The sequence below is a fragment of the Lontra canadensis genome, unplaced genomic scaffold, assembly GCF_010015895.1.
Source record: "Lontra canadensis isolate GAN:19392208 unplaced genomic scaffold, GSC_riverotter_1.0 scaffold30, whole genome shotgun sequence".
In the NCBI taxonomy this organism is placed as follows: domain Eukaryota; kingdom Metazoa; phylum Chordata; class Mammalia; order Carnivora; family Mustelidae; genus Lontra; species Lontra canadensis.
This window is the reverse complement of record NW_022631024.1, coordinates 13,519,268-13,536,411: the sequence shown is the minus strand read 5'-3', so window position 1 is coordinate 13,536,411 and position 17,144 is coordinate 13,519,268. Positions and strand designations below refer to the sequence as shown.

At 43.7% G+C, this 17,144-nt stretch overlaps 1 protein-coding gene across 2 annotated transcripts in view; it reads right to left on the bottom strand.

Moving 5' to 3' along the window:
* The window catches only part of STXBP1 (syntaxin binding protein 1), a 70,775-nt gene that overhangs the window by 28,243 nt on the left and 25,388 nt on the right, over window positions 1-17,144 (bottom strand). For both annotated transcript variants that reach the window (XM_032865917.1, XM_032865918.1), the window contains exons 2-5: window positions 8,102-8,151; window positions 5,916-5,997; window positions 1,878-1,954; window positions 974-1,052 (exon numbers count right to left, since the gene is read on the bottom strand). In XM_032865917.1, the coding sequence (XP_032721808.1) occupies window positions 974-1,052; window positions 1,878-1,954; window positions 5,916-5,997; window positions 8,102-8,151 (288 nt within the window). The remainder of the gene's footprint in view (window positions 1-973; window positions 1,053-1,877; window positions 1,955-5,915; window positions 5,998-8,101; window positions 8,152-17,144) is intronic.

Genomic DNA, 17,144 nt, shown 5'->3' with positions numbered 1-17,144 from the left:
AAAAGAGACTGAGGTACTGAGATACTGATATTAGCTAATGAGCTAATAAAAACTACTTTCTGATATCAAGGAAAGGAAAAAGCCCAGGTGATTAAGAAGGGATAAAGAAAAGTCCTGTGATATGAACAGACACTACACATCTGACACGTTTATGAAAAATGCAATGAGGACAAATGGAACCGCCGGCAAGGGGGTGCAGGCATTTCTCCGGGACCCTTGCAGGAGCTTGGCTGCACAGGAGACCCACTTGGTGGGAAAACCGAGACTGCCAGGGGCTCTCTGGGGCCAAACAAATGGCTTCGCATTCTCAGAAATGCATTTTTGGTTTATTATTGCTAATGTCACCTCTCTGCTCCTTTTTTATGTGTACCTAAATAGTACCCAATTACTCTTTGCAAGAACCTTTCTCGTTTTCTCAGCGGTGAGAAAGAGAAGAGCAGTGGGTGCACTGCTGTTGCTAACGCTATAAGCTAGCCAGCCTGACTCCTCGCTCTTTGCTGTGAACACTGGCTGACCAAGCTCAGTCTGCACTAGGCCGCATGCGTGAAGCCTCCACAAAATACGAACATGAATTCCAGGACAGCAATGGTAGCAGCAATTCCGTTTGCTACCATCCACCACCGGATGGGACTATCTTGGTATAAAAACTGATGGAAATACACTCCAGTATGGTGAAACCTGGAAGTCTATACAGTGAAACATCAAAGCTAGCGCTGGAAAATTGTTCTCAGCATTAAAGCCTCTAGTCCTTAGAAGAGATGCTATTTTTCATCGGGAAGAACTACATGACCGAGTAGGTTTGTCTTTGTGTGTGTTTATTTTTGTCTCTTATGCAATTTATCTTCTGAAGAGAAAATAAAAGCTCAGGAGAAACATGGCAACAACCCATTTCTTCCCTACGGATCAGGCTTGCTGGGCAGAAACGCTAACCCAGAAGGACGGGGCGGGGGGGGCAGCTGCCGGACATACTTACAGTCTGTGAAGAAGACGTGCGCAGCCCGGTACTTAGCGGTTGGTGGGTCCTTAAAGTCACCGATGAGAGAGTGTACAGACTGCAGCGAGGAAAAAAAAAAGGGAATTGAACCAGTTCTAGAAGCAAATGGGACCTATTTCTGAACTGGGTTAAATCCAAGCTGCCTGTACAAAATAATGGGGGATTTTTAAAAATGTGTAATTCATGTTTGCCCATAAGAGAGTTCGGAAGACTTAAAATCAGGATTGTTTCAGAGTTTAGATGAACAGAAGCCTTCTTAGCTCATTCTGGAAGACAGCATCAGTTCTTTGGAACCATTATAACTTGGGTTCCTGGAAGATATTCATAGAAGAGGAAATTGGTCAAAAACCTTCCAGGAAACTCATGTGGATGAAGTTCTGGCAATTTAGTTGCTTCTGCAGAAACTCAGATGTCAGCCAGTTTTCAAAAGTGAAAAGAAAGAAATTTATACAGATAACAAGATCTAAGAAAACTAACAACCAAGTGCAAGGAGGTGTGTCTTGTCTGGATACTGACTCAAACCAACCTCCAAAAATGATAAGACGGGTAAATTCCACACAACCTGGATATTGATGAAACAATACCAGAGTTCTGGAGGTGGGTCACTAATTAGATACAGTGGATCTCCTCCTAGAGAGGGAGTGCAAAGCAGGGGGACTAGACTGATCCGAGTCCCGCCTTCTGGACAGCGGCGGTGTTTCAGAGAGCTTAATGCACTCTCACTCCACACTGCACCCCTCCTTCCCTGCTTGTGGATTGCACGCTTTAATCAGAGCAGTGTGTTAAATGCGCGCTTAACCTAGAAATGTCAGACACTCTGCGCCACAGACGCCAAGCCAGCACGTGCAACCTTAGCCAAAGCACTCCTGGGGGCGGGACTTGCCTTCTCAGACGGAGTGATGAGATACACGGCCTCCAGGCTGGGGAGCGGCTCTCTGCGCTTGTTGATGTCCTCCACGACTAGACAACAGACAGCAGCTCACAGTCAGTAAGGAAACAGAACCAGTGATCACAGAACTAGAAACAATCTAGAAAGGCCACCTTCAGGTTGCGGCAGGTGAAAATCTCGGACGTGGGTGGGAATCACTTGCCCCTTCCTTGGAGTTACCACATTCCACTGCCTCACAGTGCTCAAGAGGTTAGGAAACCTGAAATTTTATCACACTCAATATCTCCCATTTCAGTGTAAATAAACTCCTTGATCTCGTGGTTAAAATGGTAGACGGTCACCAGCAGTCTTTTACCCTTTCCTTTGTTCTTTTCCTCCTCTGTCCCAAATAATCCCAATTCCTTTAGAATTTCCAGGTTGAGTTTGTTTATCAACAATTAGTTTTTATCATTTTCTTCTGTAAAACATGAAGATATTTAAAACATGCCATCTTATCTACTACAGTCCTCCTTCCCAATAGCTCAAAGATAAACATTATCTTTTGTTAAACCACAAGCATTTGGTTTGCTTGTTTCCTTTAAAGTTATGTCAGCTACTTCCCCTGGAAAGAAGAGCTTCTGGGATAATCCTCATCTTACCAGCCACCTGACAAAGCTTAGGATGTGCTGTCTATGCTGTACTGTCCTCTGGTACAGGGGGAAGAGTAAAATCACTCGGCGCCATTCTTCCCATGCAGAGGATTTAAGCAAATAAAAGTATCACTTTAGGATGATACCTTGTAACATTTACAAAGACTTTTTACCCCAAATAATGTTCAAATACCGAAATCCTTCAACCATCTACTTTACCAGTAGTTGTAGATTTCTAAATTTCTTATGCGAACAATATGTCCCCCAAAATGTTTTGGGGGTCCCACACAGGATTGCTAATGTCTCAATTTTGTCAAGCAAAGACCTTCTATAGAACCCACCTTTGGAAGCAGGGAAAAGGCTGTGTGCAGCAGGGGGAGCTGAACCCTCTTCTACCACAGGGAGCTAAAAGATAACACCTACCATCGATGAATCCAAAGACAATAGTCTAAGTATCCAGAAATACCGAGAGGATAACCAGAAGATAGAGGAGAGCGTGAGGGAGAAATGAGTAGGCCACAATGCTGCTGCTTCTTCATTAGAAGCTCTTCATTAGAAGCTCCATTTGGCTCTATCCCCTCCCTTAACTTTTGTACGTTTTTTGCTTTGAGAGAGGAAAAACATTATTTTAAAAATTCAGTGAAGAGGTGAGTGGGTGGTTCAGTCGGTTGAGTGACTATTTTGGCTCAGGTGTGATATCAGGGTCCAGGGATGGAGCCCCACATTGGGCTTCTCACTCAACAGGGAGTCTGGGATTGCCTCTCCCCTCTCCCTCTGCCTCTCCCCTGGCCCTCCCTCTCTCTCTCTCTCTCAAATAAATAAATAAACGAATCTTTTAAAAAATACAGTGAAGGGATGCCTGGGTAGCTCAGTTGTTAAGCATCTGCCTTTGGCTCAGGTCATGATCCCAGGGTCCTGGGATCGAGCCCCACATCAGGCTCCCTTCTCAGCGGGGAGTCTTCTTCTCCCTCTCCCACTCCCCCTGCTTGTATTCCCTCTCTCCCTGTGTCTCTCTCTGTCAAATAAATAAATAAATAAATAAATAAAATCTTTTTAAAAATACAATGAAGAAAATAATTTTGTAAGCTCAAAACAGGGGCAAGCCCAGTTTTCGATCACTGAATGACAAGAAGTCACAGTAAAAATTACGTACTCTCATTTATAGGACTAGGTTTCTGGTGACAGATACACTGGATTTGGAAAAGTGTTTTTAAAAATGAAGGACTTGGGACGCCTGGGTGGCTCAGTTGGTTAAGCTGCTGCCTTCGGCTCAGGTCATGATCCCAGTGTCCTGGGATCGAGTCCCGCATTGAGCTCTCTGCATGGCAGGGAAACTGCTTCCTCCTCTCTCTCTCTCTCTGCCTGCCTCTCTGCCTCATTGTGACCTCTGTCAAATAAATAAATAAAATCTTAAAAAAAAAAAAAAGGGATTAAAAAAAAAAATGAAGGACTTAGGGTGCCTGGGTGGCTTAGTTGGTTGGGCATCTGCCTTCAGTTCAGGTCATGGTGCCAAGGTCCTGGGATCAAGCCCCACATCGGGCTCCATGCTGAGTGGGGAGCCTGCTTCTCCCTCTCCCACTCCCTCTGCTTGTGCTTGCTCTCTCTCTCTCTGTCAAGTAAATAAAATCTTTAAAGATAAATAAATAAACATGAAGGACTCACATCCAAGGTGTGATTATACCCACCAAAATCATTACATATATATTCATACATATATATTCACTTAGAATTTAATCAATAAGAAAATCCACGATATATTATCACCATAATTTCACACTTTCAAAACATTTTAACACCAAATAATAGGAAAGACATAAGCTTAGAATAAAGGACAAACCTTTGAATAAAATTCACTAAGCTTATTGAAATCTCAACCCTCCAACTCTTCCTCCCATAACCGCAGTTTGTTTTCATTTTGACAAAGACCATCAAGCGTCTGCAAGCCCCATAAGACTTGCATAAGTCTTCATAAGAAGTCTCCAGGGGGGCGGAAATTAGGAAGTAAATTGCAACAGGTGTGTTCCACCCAACATTTTCTTCAGAGGAATAACAAAGGTTAACTTCCTTGTTTGAAACAATAGCTCGAAGGTACTGTTTTTCAGTCCGAAGAGAATGCTATTTCAAAGGTTAACATACAGGACCCCTCTTGAAAGGAGACACTGAGTAACACAAGAGCTACACACAAATGTGAGTAGAGCTCAAGGACAGGAGCCAGAGGGCTGAGTCCTAGTCTCAGGTGTGAGCTACAGGCCAGTGACCTTGAGCAGCTGACTTAAATTTTTTAAAAAGCCTATGATTGTGAAATTATAACAGGCAGTTTAAAGAGTGAATAACACACAAACATGCAAATAATTGCAAAGTAAACACCTGCATAAGTGCTTCCCCATCACGAAACAGTAGAAGTGACTTGCCATACCCTCCCCCACCCCCCGCCCTCCAGAGAGAACCCCCGTCCCGACTGGAATGGGATCACTGCTCTTCATGGTTTTACCGTGTACACCTGCATTTCACAACAGCACAGCTTAGTTCTTACTAGTTTGGAACGTCATATAAATTAAAGCACACGGTAAGTATCTTTTGTATCTTGTTTCTTTGGCTCAGCATCACGTGCATCAGGTCTACCCATGTGCTTGCGAACATCCAGATTCCTCCATTTTCATCGTCCGTAGTATTCTGCTATGTGACTATACCATGATATACCAGGATTTACATGTTTTGGTTGTTTCTAATTTGGGGCTACTATGTACAATCCTGTGTGAACAGCCCTGCACACATGCCGGAAGTTGTCTAGGACACACGTCGCACCGTCTGGCTTGCAGGACACACACACCTTCAACTCTACCAGACACTGCCTGTGTTTTTCAAAGTAACTATACGAATAGCCACTCTGTCATATAGGAGTTCCCATTTTTCTACATCTTATCTGTCACTTGGCATTAACAGAATTTAAATACTCCAATCTGATGAGTGTATAGCAAGAGCTCATTCTGGTTTTAACCAACTAATGTAGGTGGCCAACGTTTGATGGATTTCTTGGCTATCCGGATCTCTTCTTTGTGAAGTGGGCATTCAGGTCTTTTGTGCACTGTTTCTGTTGGTGGCCTACCTTCTTTCCCTTGATTTAACCTCCCTTTTGGCACCTTTATTACTAGATATTTAATGTAATATAAAATGTAATAAAGTAATATTAAATATTACAGATATTTAATGATCGTCTAGTACTGCACTGGGTGCTACAGATTTAGTGATAAACAAGAAGGCCTCTCAAGGACTTAACAGCCTTACCACCTGGGTTGTTGGAAAAATGTGAAGTCAAGTGACATAATATCAAATAGGGAGGGGGAACGGTCGCCAAAGAGGAGGCCTGGGTTTCACTCAAAGGCAACGAGAGATCTGCGCTCACTTGTTATCCCCTCGGTCATGATGTCCGTCATCTTACAGCAGGAGGACAGCATCCTCATGCTCAGCTGATCGACCACCAGCACCTGGAAGCAAAAAGAACAGCTTACGGCCTGTGTGGGACTGGCTGTGATTCTCTCATCAGCCTACTACGTCAGACTTCGAAAAGTGTCCCGGAAAAATAGAATATTAAGTTACAAATGCTTCCTATGGGGCAGACGTTTGCTAACATACTTGCTAGCTTTTCTCTCCCATGCCACACGCACACCTCACCTTCTAGGACTAGGAGTTTGTTCTCTCTGACTTAATTGAGTATGCTTAAAAAAATTAGTTTTTCCATGATGAAGAAAATGACTACTCAAAAAAAAATTGAAAAAGAAAAGAAAATAGAAAAAGGAAAAAGTCATCCACAGCGCCCACACTCAGAGAAAACCATACTGGAGATGATATTTTCAGAGCATCAGCTTTTTTTTTTTTTAATCAAGGAGAATGAACACTCGTGCCACACATACAGCATGCAAGATGAGTACTTTGTTGCCAACACCATGAGGATGTACCAGCACTCGAGCTGTCCGGGAGCATACTCTACTTCAGTCCAGACGGGAAAAACAAGAACACACCAGTCTGGGTCTAAAAGCTTCAGACCTGCAATTCTCCAGCTAACCACTCCGTTCAGGCCACAGTGTAGAGAAGAAGCCATTAGCTAAAACAAGGCTACTTCTCCTCATTATTTTTTATTTTAAAAGATTTTATTTATTTATTTGACAGACAGAGATCACAAGTAGGCAGAGAGTCAGGCAGAGAGAGAGGAGGAAGCAGCTCCCTGTTGAGCAGAGAGCCCAATGCGGGGCTCAATCCCAGGACCCTGGGATCGAGCCCGATGCGGGGCTCAATCCCAGGACCCTGGGATCATCACCTATGACCCCAGCTGAAGGCAGAGGCTTAACCCATTGAGCCACCCAGGTGCCCCTTCTCCTCCTCTTTAATGACATAAACTAAGGTAACAGGAGCTAGACACAATGGTGACCAGAAAGCTCTAAGAGCCAATTAGTTCTCATGTTAAGAGGCAATTTCCTCACATCCTAGGGCGCCTGGGTGTCTCAATTGGTTAAGCAACTGCCTTTGGTTAGGTCATGATCCCAGGGTTCTGAGATCGAGCCCCACATCAGGCTCCCTGCCACTCGGGGAGCCTGCTTCTCCCTCTCCCTCTGCCTGCCCGCCCCGCCCCCCTCCCGCCCCTGCTTGTGTTCTCTCTTTCTCTGTCAAATAAATAAATAAAATCTTAAAAAAAAAAAGTCTCTGTTAAAAAATAAAATTCTCAAATCCCTAAGTCTATTACTCATGGGAAGAGAAAGAGGACGACATGGATAAAGACGAGGATATGGACATGCTGGCTCAAACAGCTCAAAGGCTGAGGCAGAGACCAAAATCCTTCTGTACCACACAGCTCTGCTGTTCCTGGACCAAGTGAACTTGTAAATATGTGGGTTCTTGACCGTGGGACAACTTAGGGGCAAGAATGATTGGTATAAACCCTCGAATGACACATGGGAAAGTTCAAGTAAAACAGCGTGTTCTTCGAGCCAGTATAATGCCTGCCCCAGACGACAAAGTGACTTTCTGAATGGAGGACAGCACGCTTTCCCACTTGAAGCACCCATTCTGATAAATGAGGACAGAATCAATCTGATTGGCTTGGGGACCTGCTTCCAGCATTGCTCCCAATGTTCTATGAATAAACAAGCTTCCTTCTTTTATCATATACAGTCACAGATAAATGGGGCTGGACACGATGAGGGCTTTCCACACTGTTGTATGGGCTGCCTGGAGATGCTTTTGGGGCACCAGAGGGACTTCCTACTCTCTCGTAGCAAGCAGAATGATTTCACCTTCTTCTGCTTCATAGAAGAGGTTCCGGGCAATATTTTGTTGGAATAAAAGAGTTCCACTGCTAAAGTGTCCCACCAAGTGATCTTTAAGAGAAGTTTTATGACCAAGAGATTTCTTCACCAAGACTGCCTAAAATAAGGCAGAATGGATTACCTTTTTTTGAACTCTCTGGATACAGCAATAGTCTTGATTTCCTATTATACACCTTTCTTCTAACTCTATTTTCTTATGTTTTCACCATTGTTATGTTTTCCACAGGAACTCACCTGTTAAGACCATTAATTGTGCTCTTCTACTTACCTTCCACTCCCCCTTCTTCTTGACCTTCTTTATCACATCATGCATGATCTCTAAAAAAGGAGAGAAAAAAAGAAAGGAAGGGAGAAGGGAAGAAAAGAAGGAAAGGAGAAAAGTAGGGAGGAAAAGAGGGAGGGAGGGAGGAAAATTTAATGCAATGTTAATGACTTTCAACACCTGCTTATTATGTTAGATAGGGTCATTTACCCCCACAGGCTTTGTTTTCTCTGTCATGCAATTCAACCAATCTGCTTACTGAGCCATAATCAAATTACCACAAACTTTTCTTTTTGCTTTATTCTTTAAAAAAATACATATATATATATATATATATATATATATATATTTTTTTTTTAAAGTAAACTCAAGGCCCAACATGGGGCTTGAACTTGTGACCCTAAGATAAAGAATCACATGCTCTACAGACTGAGCTAGCCAGGTGTCCCTCTTCCTGTTCTTTAATTTTGTGATTCTTAAACTTTCTGGTCTCGGGACTTCTTTACACTTTTAAAAATTGAAGACTCCAGGGGCACCCGGGTGGCTCAGTGGGTTAAGCCTCTGCCTTCGGCTCAGGTCCTGATCTCAGGGTCCTGGGATTGAGCCCCTCATCAGGCTCTCTGCTCAGCAGGGAACCTGCTTCCCCCCAACCTCTGCCTGCCTCTCTGCCTACTTGTGATCTCTCTGTCAAATAAATAAATAAAATCTTAAAAAAAAAAAATTGAACACTCCAAAGAATGTTTGTTAAGTGGGTAAATATCTACTGATATTTACCATATTGGAAATTAAACTGAGAGAGGCTCTTGGCTGGCTCAGGCAGTGGAGTATATAACTCTTGATCTTAGGGTTGGGAGTTCAAGCCCCACATTGGGTATAGAGTTTACTTAAAAATAAAATCTTAAGGGCACCTGGATGGCTCAGTTGGTTAAGCATCTGACTCATGATTTCAGCTCAGGTCAAGATCTTAGGGTCCTGGGATCAAGCCCCATGTCAGCCTCTCCACTCAGTGGGGAGTCTGCTTCTCTCTCTCTCCCTCTGCCCCCTCCCTGCTCATGCTCTCTCTGTCTCTAAAATAAATAAATCTTTAAAAAAATCTTTAAAAAAATTAAACTGAGAAATTTTTAAAGTAATCATTAATTCACTTAAAGTAACAAGAAGAACCGTTTCTGGATGGTTCAGTTGGTTAAGCATCTGACTTTTTTTTTTTAAGATTTTATTTATTTATCTGACAGAGATCACAAGTAGGCAGAGAGGCAGGCAGAGAGAGGGAGGAAGCAGACTCCCTGCTGAGCAGAGAGCCGGATGCGGGGCTCAATCCCAGATCCCTGGGACCATGACCTGAGCCAAAAGCAAAGGCTTTAACCCACTGAGCTACCCAGGCGCCCCAGCATCTGACTTTTGATCTCAGCTCAGATCTTAAGCCTTGAGCCTTTAAAAAAAAAAGGGGGGGGGGTAAAAAAAAAAAAAAAAAAACAAGAGGAGAACCTGGCAAGCTCAGATGGTAGAACATGCTGACTCTTGATCTCTGGGTCATGAGTTAAGCCTTACATTGGCCATAGAACTAACTAACTAAATAAATAAATACCCCATTATATGTTAACATAAATAGCATTTTAATTAAATATAATTATATTTTCTACTTTTTAGTGAGAGTACTGGCTTTAAAAAAAACATTTCTGCAACTCTCTTTGGCTTCATAAAAGACAGCTGGGTTCTCCTATCTGCTTCTGCAATCTGTTATGAATCATATAGCATCTAGAAAACTCTACTGTGCACTTGTGAGAGAATAAAAGTGAAGAAGGCAAATAATATGTTAGTCCTATTATAAAGACAGTTTTGCTTACAGACTCCCCACGGGATCTCGGATTTTTGAGAACCACTGTCTTAAATTAAATGGCTAAGAGACTATGACAATACCTCAGACCACATGAACCCCCTCAAGCTCCAAAAACAGATGTGAAGGGCAGTTGTGATGTCTTTCTAACCCTGAGCGCAACCAAAATCACCATTTTGTTAAACCATAGTTCCTAGAAATTCCATACCACACACGGGTCTACCCAGCCATGAAGTCTTCACAGGAAATAAAACTTTCACCTTCCTAAATCCAGGTACTATAAAGGCCTGGAAGGACTCAAAGGTAAGCAGATGCCATCAGCAAGTGTGTTTCAAACATTTAGGTCATTCTCTAGGGCATGTTTCTGAATTCTGCTTTTGATCATGTTCAATAATTTGACATGTCATGAAAGTTTCTTAAAATCTTTAAGAACTCGGGGCGCCATGGGGCGCCTGGGTGGCTCAGTGGTTAAAGCCTCTGCCTTCGGCTCGGGTCGTGGTCCCGGGGTCCTGGGATCGAGCCTCGCATCGGGCTCTCTGCTCGGCGGGGAGCCTGCCTCCTCCTCCTCTCTCTCTCTGCCTGCCTCTCTGCCTACTTGTGATCTGTCAAATAAATAAAAATCTTAAAAAAAAAAAAAAAAAAAAAAAAGAACTCGGGGCGCCTGGGTGGCTCAGTAGGTTAAGCGTCTGCCTTCAGCTCAGGTCAGGATCCCAGGGTCCTGGGATCGAGTCCTGTGTCAGGCTTCCTGCTGAGCCTGGTTCTCCCTCTCTCTCTGCCCGGACTCCCTGCCACCACCCTCTGCTTGGGCACTCTCTGTCAAATAAAGAAATAAAATCTTAAAAAAAAAAAATCTTTAAGAACATTTTACTTGATTATTAAAAAACCACCCACTGCAGTAAGTATGGAAAATAGAAAGAAGTATAAACAAGAAAATACCATGTACTACTTGTGTATATTAAAAAACAAAATCAAGAAGAAAGATCACCTGTAATCCTGCCAACTTGAAATACATAATTAACATTTTAGTTTATTTCCTGCTAGCTTTTTCCATGCAACTCTATGTAGTTAAGATCATGCTGTATTTATAATTTTGTATGATGCTTTTTTCATGAATAAGCTCATTTTCCTCATGTGAATAAAAATGCTTCCTGATATTAAATGCCTGCATACCAGACCCTAGTTTAGTCAACAACCTCCCCAGTAGCCATTCAGATTATTTCCCAGGTTTCAGGGTGGTGAAAAATCAGAAACAAACATATCCAACGATAGAGTAGTACTTAAGTCAATTAGGTTATGTTAATATAATGGAATACCACGTACTCATTAGAAATAATGATATGGTAACATAATCTATTCATTCATTCACTCACTCATTCCATAACATTTGCTGAGTAACCACGGTTTACCAGTCAGTGGACCAGGCACCAGGAACGAAACACAGAAGACATGGTGCAGCTCCCACAGAGCCTATATAGCCTGGTGGACCAGATGTTGAATCAAGGGCAGTCTCAGCTTCTCATAAGTGCTCTCCAAGGTGAATAAACAAAGGCTATGACAGAAAAATAAAAACAGTGTGGACAGCTCCCTTCATGGGAGGACCAGCTAAGGCTTCTCTGAGGAAGTGAACATCATAAGGAAGATGCCAGCCATGCAAAGGCTGGAAAGGAGAAGGAGAGGCACAAAGGTTTGGGCTGGAAAAAGAGCTGGGCATCGTCTTGGAACTAGAGATCATTATAAGCTGAGGTTAGAGGCCAGGTCATTTAGGGCCTTGATAGGGAGTATGATTTTTTCTAAAGGGCACTGGAACGCCACTGAAGACAGGACATGATCTGAGGGGAGATTGGAGGGGATGAGAACGGAAGCAGGGCATAGAGCGAGGAGGCCTCTGCAATCAGGGAAAAAAAAATCAGCACAATTGGTGGTAGGGGTCATGGTGAGAAGTGGATTGATTTGATACATATTTTGGAAGTAAAAACAACAGGGCTCAATCTGAGGGGTTTGAAGGGGGGGCGGTGGAGGTTGGGGGAACCAGGTGGTGGGTATTAGAGAGGGCACTGATTGCATGGAGCACTGGGTGTGGTACAAAAAACAATGAATACTGTTATGTTGGAAAGAAAAAAAAAAAACAGGCTAGCTACTGAATTGGATGGGAGCTCTGGGGGTGGGGAAGAGACATAGATAACTCCTGGGTTTTTGGCTCAAGCAAAGAAATTGATAGAAAGACATTTGGAGATACATAGAGAACAAATTTAGAGGAAGAACTGATTTGTAAGAAGATACCAAGAAGTTTTTGTCTGTTTGTCTTTTTTTTTTTTAGATTTTATTTATTCATTTGATAGAGAGAGAGACACACAGTAAGAGAGGGAACACAAGCAGGGGGAGTGGGTGAGGGAGAAGCAGGCTGCCCGCTGAGCAGGGAGCCTGAAGCGAAGCTCCACTCCATCCCAGGACCCCGGGATCATGACCTGAGCCAAAGGCAGCCACTTAACGACTGGGCCACCCAGGAGCCCCATTGCGTGTTTTTAATTAAAGATTGAGATGGCTGAGAGACATCTGAGGGGGGATGGAGAGCACGTAGCTGGAGCTTGGAAGAGTGACTTCAGGTAGAGGTAAAAATTTGGACTCCAATCCTTCCTGTCTAGGTACTCCCATTCCAAAATTCTTGGGAGATATATTTGTCGTGGGTATTGCAATTCTAATGCTGCCCTACATTTTTCTAATCCAATACCGAAAAGGAAACAAGGATTAGAGCCCATTTTAGCATTAAGAATCAAGTAGCTTGGGCTACTTCCCCACAAATAATCCCCGGCAATCACATTTCATCTCTCTTTTAAGTCCTCTTTGTGTGGAAAGAAACAAAGTCTTCTGAGGCTGGTCCAACCAGCAGTCTTATTCTGCACACCAAACTGTGTATAAACAGCCACAACGTCCACTCTAACGGCTGGCTAGTCTATACAGATGGAACAGAAGGCTCGAGGGCAGCTTCAAGTTCTCCATAATCGTGAGGACCACAGCCCTGGTGGATTCCCTTGTGAGAAGGGGGTAAACAAGAAGGTTCCCTCTCAGCCACATTCTCTAGATCCTGGGTGACTCCCAAACTCAACAAATCCCTCCCACGCCCTGAGAAAAATAGCAGGTAGCTAAGATTATCCGGGACATCTTCACATGCACCCACTATAACAAGTCGAGTCCTAAAGGACAGGCTGTAGGGATAGGTGCAAACTCATCCCCCCTTGCGATGCGCAGTCCTGACAGCTTTGGTACCCAGGACTGCCTTTATGCAGTGATGTGTGTCAGGACACCTAAGCCCCTGGCACACCGAGACATCTGAAATAGCGTAACTAATATTAGATGGGCTAGAAGCTTGGGGGAAATGTGAGCATCACCAAAGTCTTTAAAATCCCCCCTTAAGGGGGGGATTCAAATAGGCTCGTGCTCTGCCCTGACCAGGTGCACCGGAGTCCCATGCCGTCAGATGGGAGGAGGTGTCTCCATTTTACAAAGCGGTCTAAGGGGGTCTAAACACAGGCCACAAATGCCCTCCTCTTTACCAATCCAAAGTACAGGGAACTTCCACATTTGTTTTGGCTTAATAGTGGGGAGTTCTTCTAAAAGACACCCTCTTGAATACAAGGTAGTTACTCAAGGAAATGTCACCCCCACCCCTCATGATTAAAAAAAAAAAAAAAGTGTCACGGGAAGCACTAAAGTTAGACCAGGGAAAATCCATGTTCAGGCATTTGCTGACTGTGAACTTGGGCAAGTTTAAAATGTTTCAAGCTTGGAGCATCTGTGTGGCTCAGTCAGGTAAGCATCTGCCTTCGGCTCAGGTCATGATCCCTGAGGTCCTGGGATCGAGCCCCGCTCAGTGGGGAGTCTGCTTCTGCCTCTGCTTCTGCTCTTTTTTAAATAAATAAATAAAATCTTTTAAAAAAATGTTTTAAGCTTTAGTTTTCTTATTTGCAAAATTAAAATTATAATACCCCTATGATCTGTTATAAAGATTAATGAGATACAATGCTTAGTGCCTGGCATTCCACAGAGGAACCTATTGTAATGTCACTGTAAAATACGTTATTCATACAGACAAGGAATTACTTCCTTATGAAAATTATGACACATCACTTCCACCAATCAAGATTTTTAATAGAACATGAAAACCTATTAAGAAGAAATACAGGGTGCCTGGGTGGCTCAGTGGGTTAAGCCTCTGCCTTCAGCTTCAGCCATGATCTCCGGGTCCCGGGTTCCAGCCCCGCATTGGGCTCTCTGCTCATTGGGGAGCCTGCTTCCCCTCCCACCCCGCCTTCCTCTCTGCCTACTTGCAATCTCTCTCTCACTCTGTCAAATAAATAAATAAATAATCCTTAAAAAAAAAATACATATTCAAACTACAGTTTTTAAATAATCACAAAAATATTAGGTAGCAATCTCTACAGCAGTATTACACCCAAAACTTCAAAGCTTCTCTGACCCCCAACACACACGTATACATTTTGAAGTAATGGCACGAATGTGTGAATGTATACAATATAAATCTTAAATGATATAAAACTGAACAGAAGATTCCTTCAACGTCATCTGAGGAGAACTTTGTTTGTCTAGGAAGAGATGCATTAAAACCAAAGCACAATCGGGCCCCCAACACAGACACACAGGACTATATTTTTAAATTGCTATGACTTAACGTTCTGCAAATTTGCTTAGACAAGAACACAAGATGATGTGTAAAATTGGTAAGGAGAATGGAGAGTGCCTGCCTGCAGCAGTCATGGGGATCCCACTAAAACCCTATGAAAGAACCAGCAGGACTTTTATGGGGGGATCAGAACCGGCCTCCAGGAAGACAGCTCCGCTGCTTACCACTGCATACCGGGCTGGGACCGCACCCCTCTCGACTCTGCCCGCGGCTGGCGATTCTGCTCTCAAGCAACAAGAAGTCTATTCCTCTTTGCCCAGCAGCACTTCAAATACCTGAAGACCGCAACCACACGTCTCGTTGTCTTATTCTGGGCTGGAGAGTCTCCTTGTTAAATAATGACACCTCCCAGGTGGAATGAGTTTAGGGCTAAACAACACATGAGAAAACAGTCCAAATACTTGAAAACAAGACTTCTAAGTCCTGCCAAGGATCTTCCCCAGAGGGGCGACTGGGTGGCTCAGTCGGTTAAGCGGCTGCCTTCAGCTCATGTCATGATCCCAGGCGCCTGGGATCGAGCCCCCCGCATCTAGGTCTCTGCTCAGTGGAGGGTCTGCTTCTCCCTTTCTCTCTCCTTCTGCCTTTCCCCCTGCTTGTGTTCGCACACGCGCAATCTCTCTCTCTCAAATAAACACAAAGTTAAAAAAAAAAAGATCCTCCCTTAGAAATACCTATTTATACATAGACTATTGGTAACCTAGCTACAAACCATTTACCATTCTGTCTTTACATAGTTCTTCGTAATACAGAAGTAGCACATTTTTGTTGAAAAATTCAAATAGATGTATAAATACAAAATGAAATTTTCCTCCTTACTCCCACTCTTGAGGGGAAACAACCACGAATAAGCCTAGTGGGCACACTTACAGATCCTTTTCTATGCATATACAATTGTACATAGGAATGTATGCACATATACTCGTGGATCCCTGGTTGGGGCCTGGGGAGGTGAAGTAACTTTTCATGATTCTCCTCCTTTAGTGCTTAAGAATCCTTATGTTGGAAAGAACCTTAGAGATCACTTAAGACCAGAGTCTAGGTCTCTCATTTTGGGACTGAGATACTCCTTGCAAAACAGAGCCATCTGGAGTGGGCAAGGCCACTACATGGTCACTCCACAGTGAGCAGAAATGGGTCTCTGGATCCCCATACAAATGTTCTTCCCATGACACATACTATCTCTTGGGCTCTGGCATGGACTAGACTCTGAAATTGAAGCAGGGTGTGTGCCTTTCTGTTTCATTTCAATGATCACGTTGACACAGCAAAGCTAAGTGATTCAGTTTTGGAGCCAGATCCTCCACTTACCAGCTGTGATCTTGGGCAAGTCATTCAATCTGTGTCAGTCTTCCCACCTGTGAAATGGGAATGACCACCCATACGCCATAGAACTATTGTGGGGATTACATGAGTTCATGTGTGTAAAGCACTTAGTTCAGTACTTATCCCTGCTGGTTATCACCATCACCATCTCCCTCTATTTCAAATGGTATCTGACCTCTAGGATGGAAGAAGCCAATGATTTCCAATCGGCTTCTTATTGCTCTCCATGGAGTTGTGACATCTCCTGTTTTCCAGTTTGTTTCTCTGCATACAAATTCTTTCATCCACTCAACAGTGATGACTTATGGAACACCTGCTCTATGTCAGACCTTTCCCAACACTGCAAAGACCACAGGGAACAAGCTAAACAAGATTCCTGCTCTTAAGTTGCTTACACCTGCTTGGAGGGCAGAGACAGCCAATAGACACTAGGAAGTACACAAGGCAGCTCTAGAGGGTGATATGTGCTCAAAGGAAATCAGAAAGGTTAATCAGTAAGAATGAGATGGCGGTTTGGGAGAAGGTCCCCTGAGGAGGTGACAAGGAGGACCAACACTGTGTCATTCTGAAGGGAAGGGTTTTCTAGGCATAGGAAGAGCAGGAGCAGGATCCAGAGGGGTACAGGCCAGGAATAAAGAGAAAGCAGTGTGGGGAGACCCAGCAAGTTTGGTGAGAAAAGAATGGTGGAGGATGCACTCTGAGAGGTCACCCCAGGGTCTCACCTGCTCCGTAAAGCAGTAACTCCTTCCTGAGGACTCCACAAGTCATAAATAGTATTCTGCTCCTGGAACACTAAGCCTCATTCATTCACCTTCAAAGATGACAACTCCCTCCCATCCCTGCACCCTCAACTGCCACCCCGTCTCTGGCATCTGGCATTAGATAATGATCTAACAAACGTCTATAGAATGAATGAATCCCTGAGTGACATTCCTGAGCAGGGCTTGCCAGGAGTGAAATGAGCAGTTCTGTTCACAGTGTATCTCATGACCGAGTAAGGTGACTCTACCCCGTAGCTCGCTGCAACCACCTACACACCCCCTCCCAGGGCCACCACTCTCCTGACACCCCCTAAGATTCAGAACTCCCAGTTCAAAGATGATGCCGGAAAAAAAAAAAAAATAATCTCAGGGACATTTTCACAGTGACTGCCAGGGAGAGAGAACTTGTTATTCTTGAGGAACATGACAAGT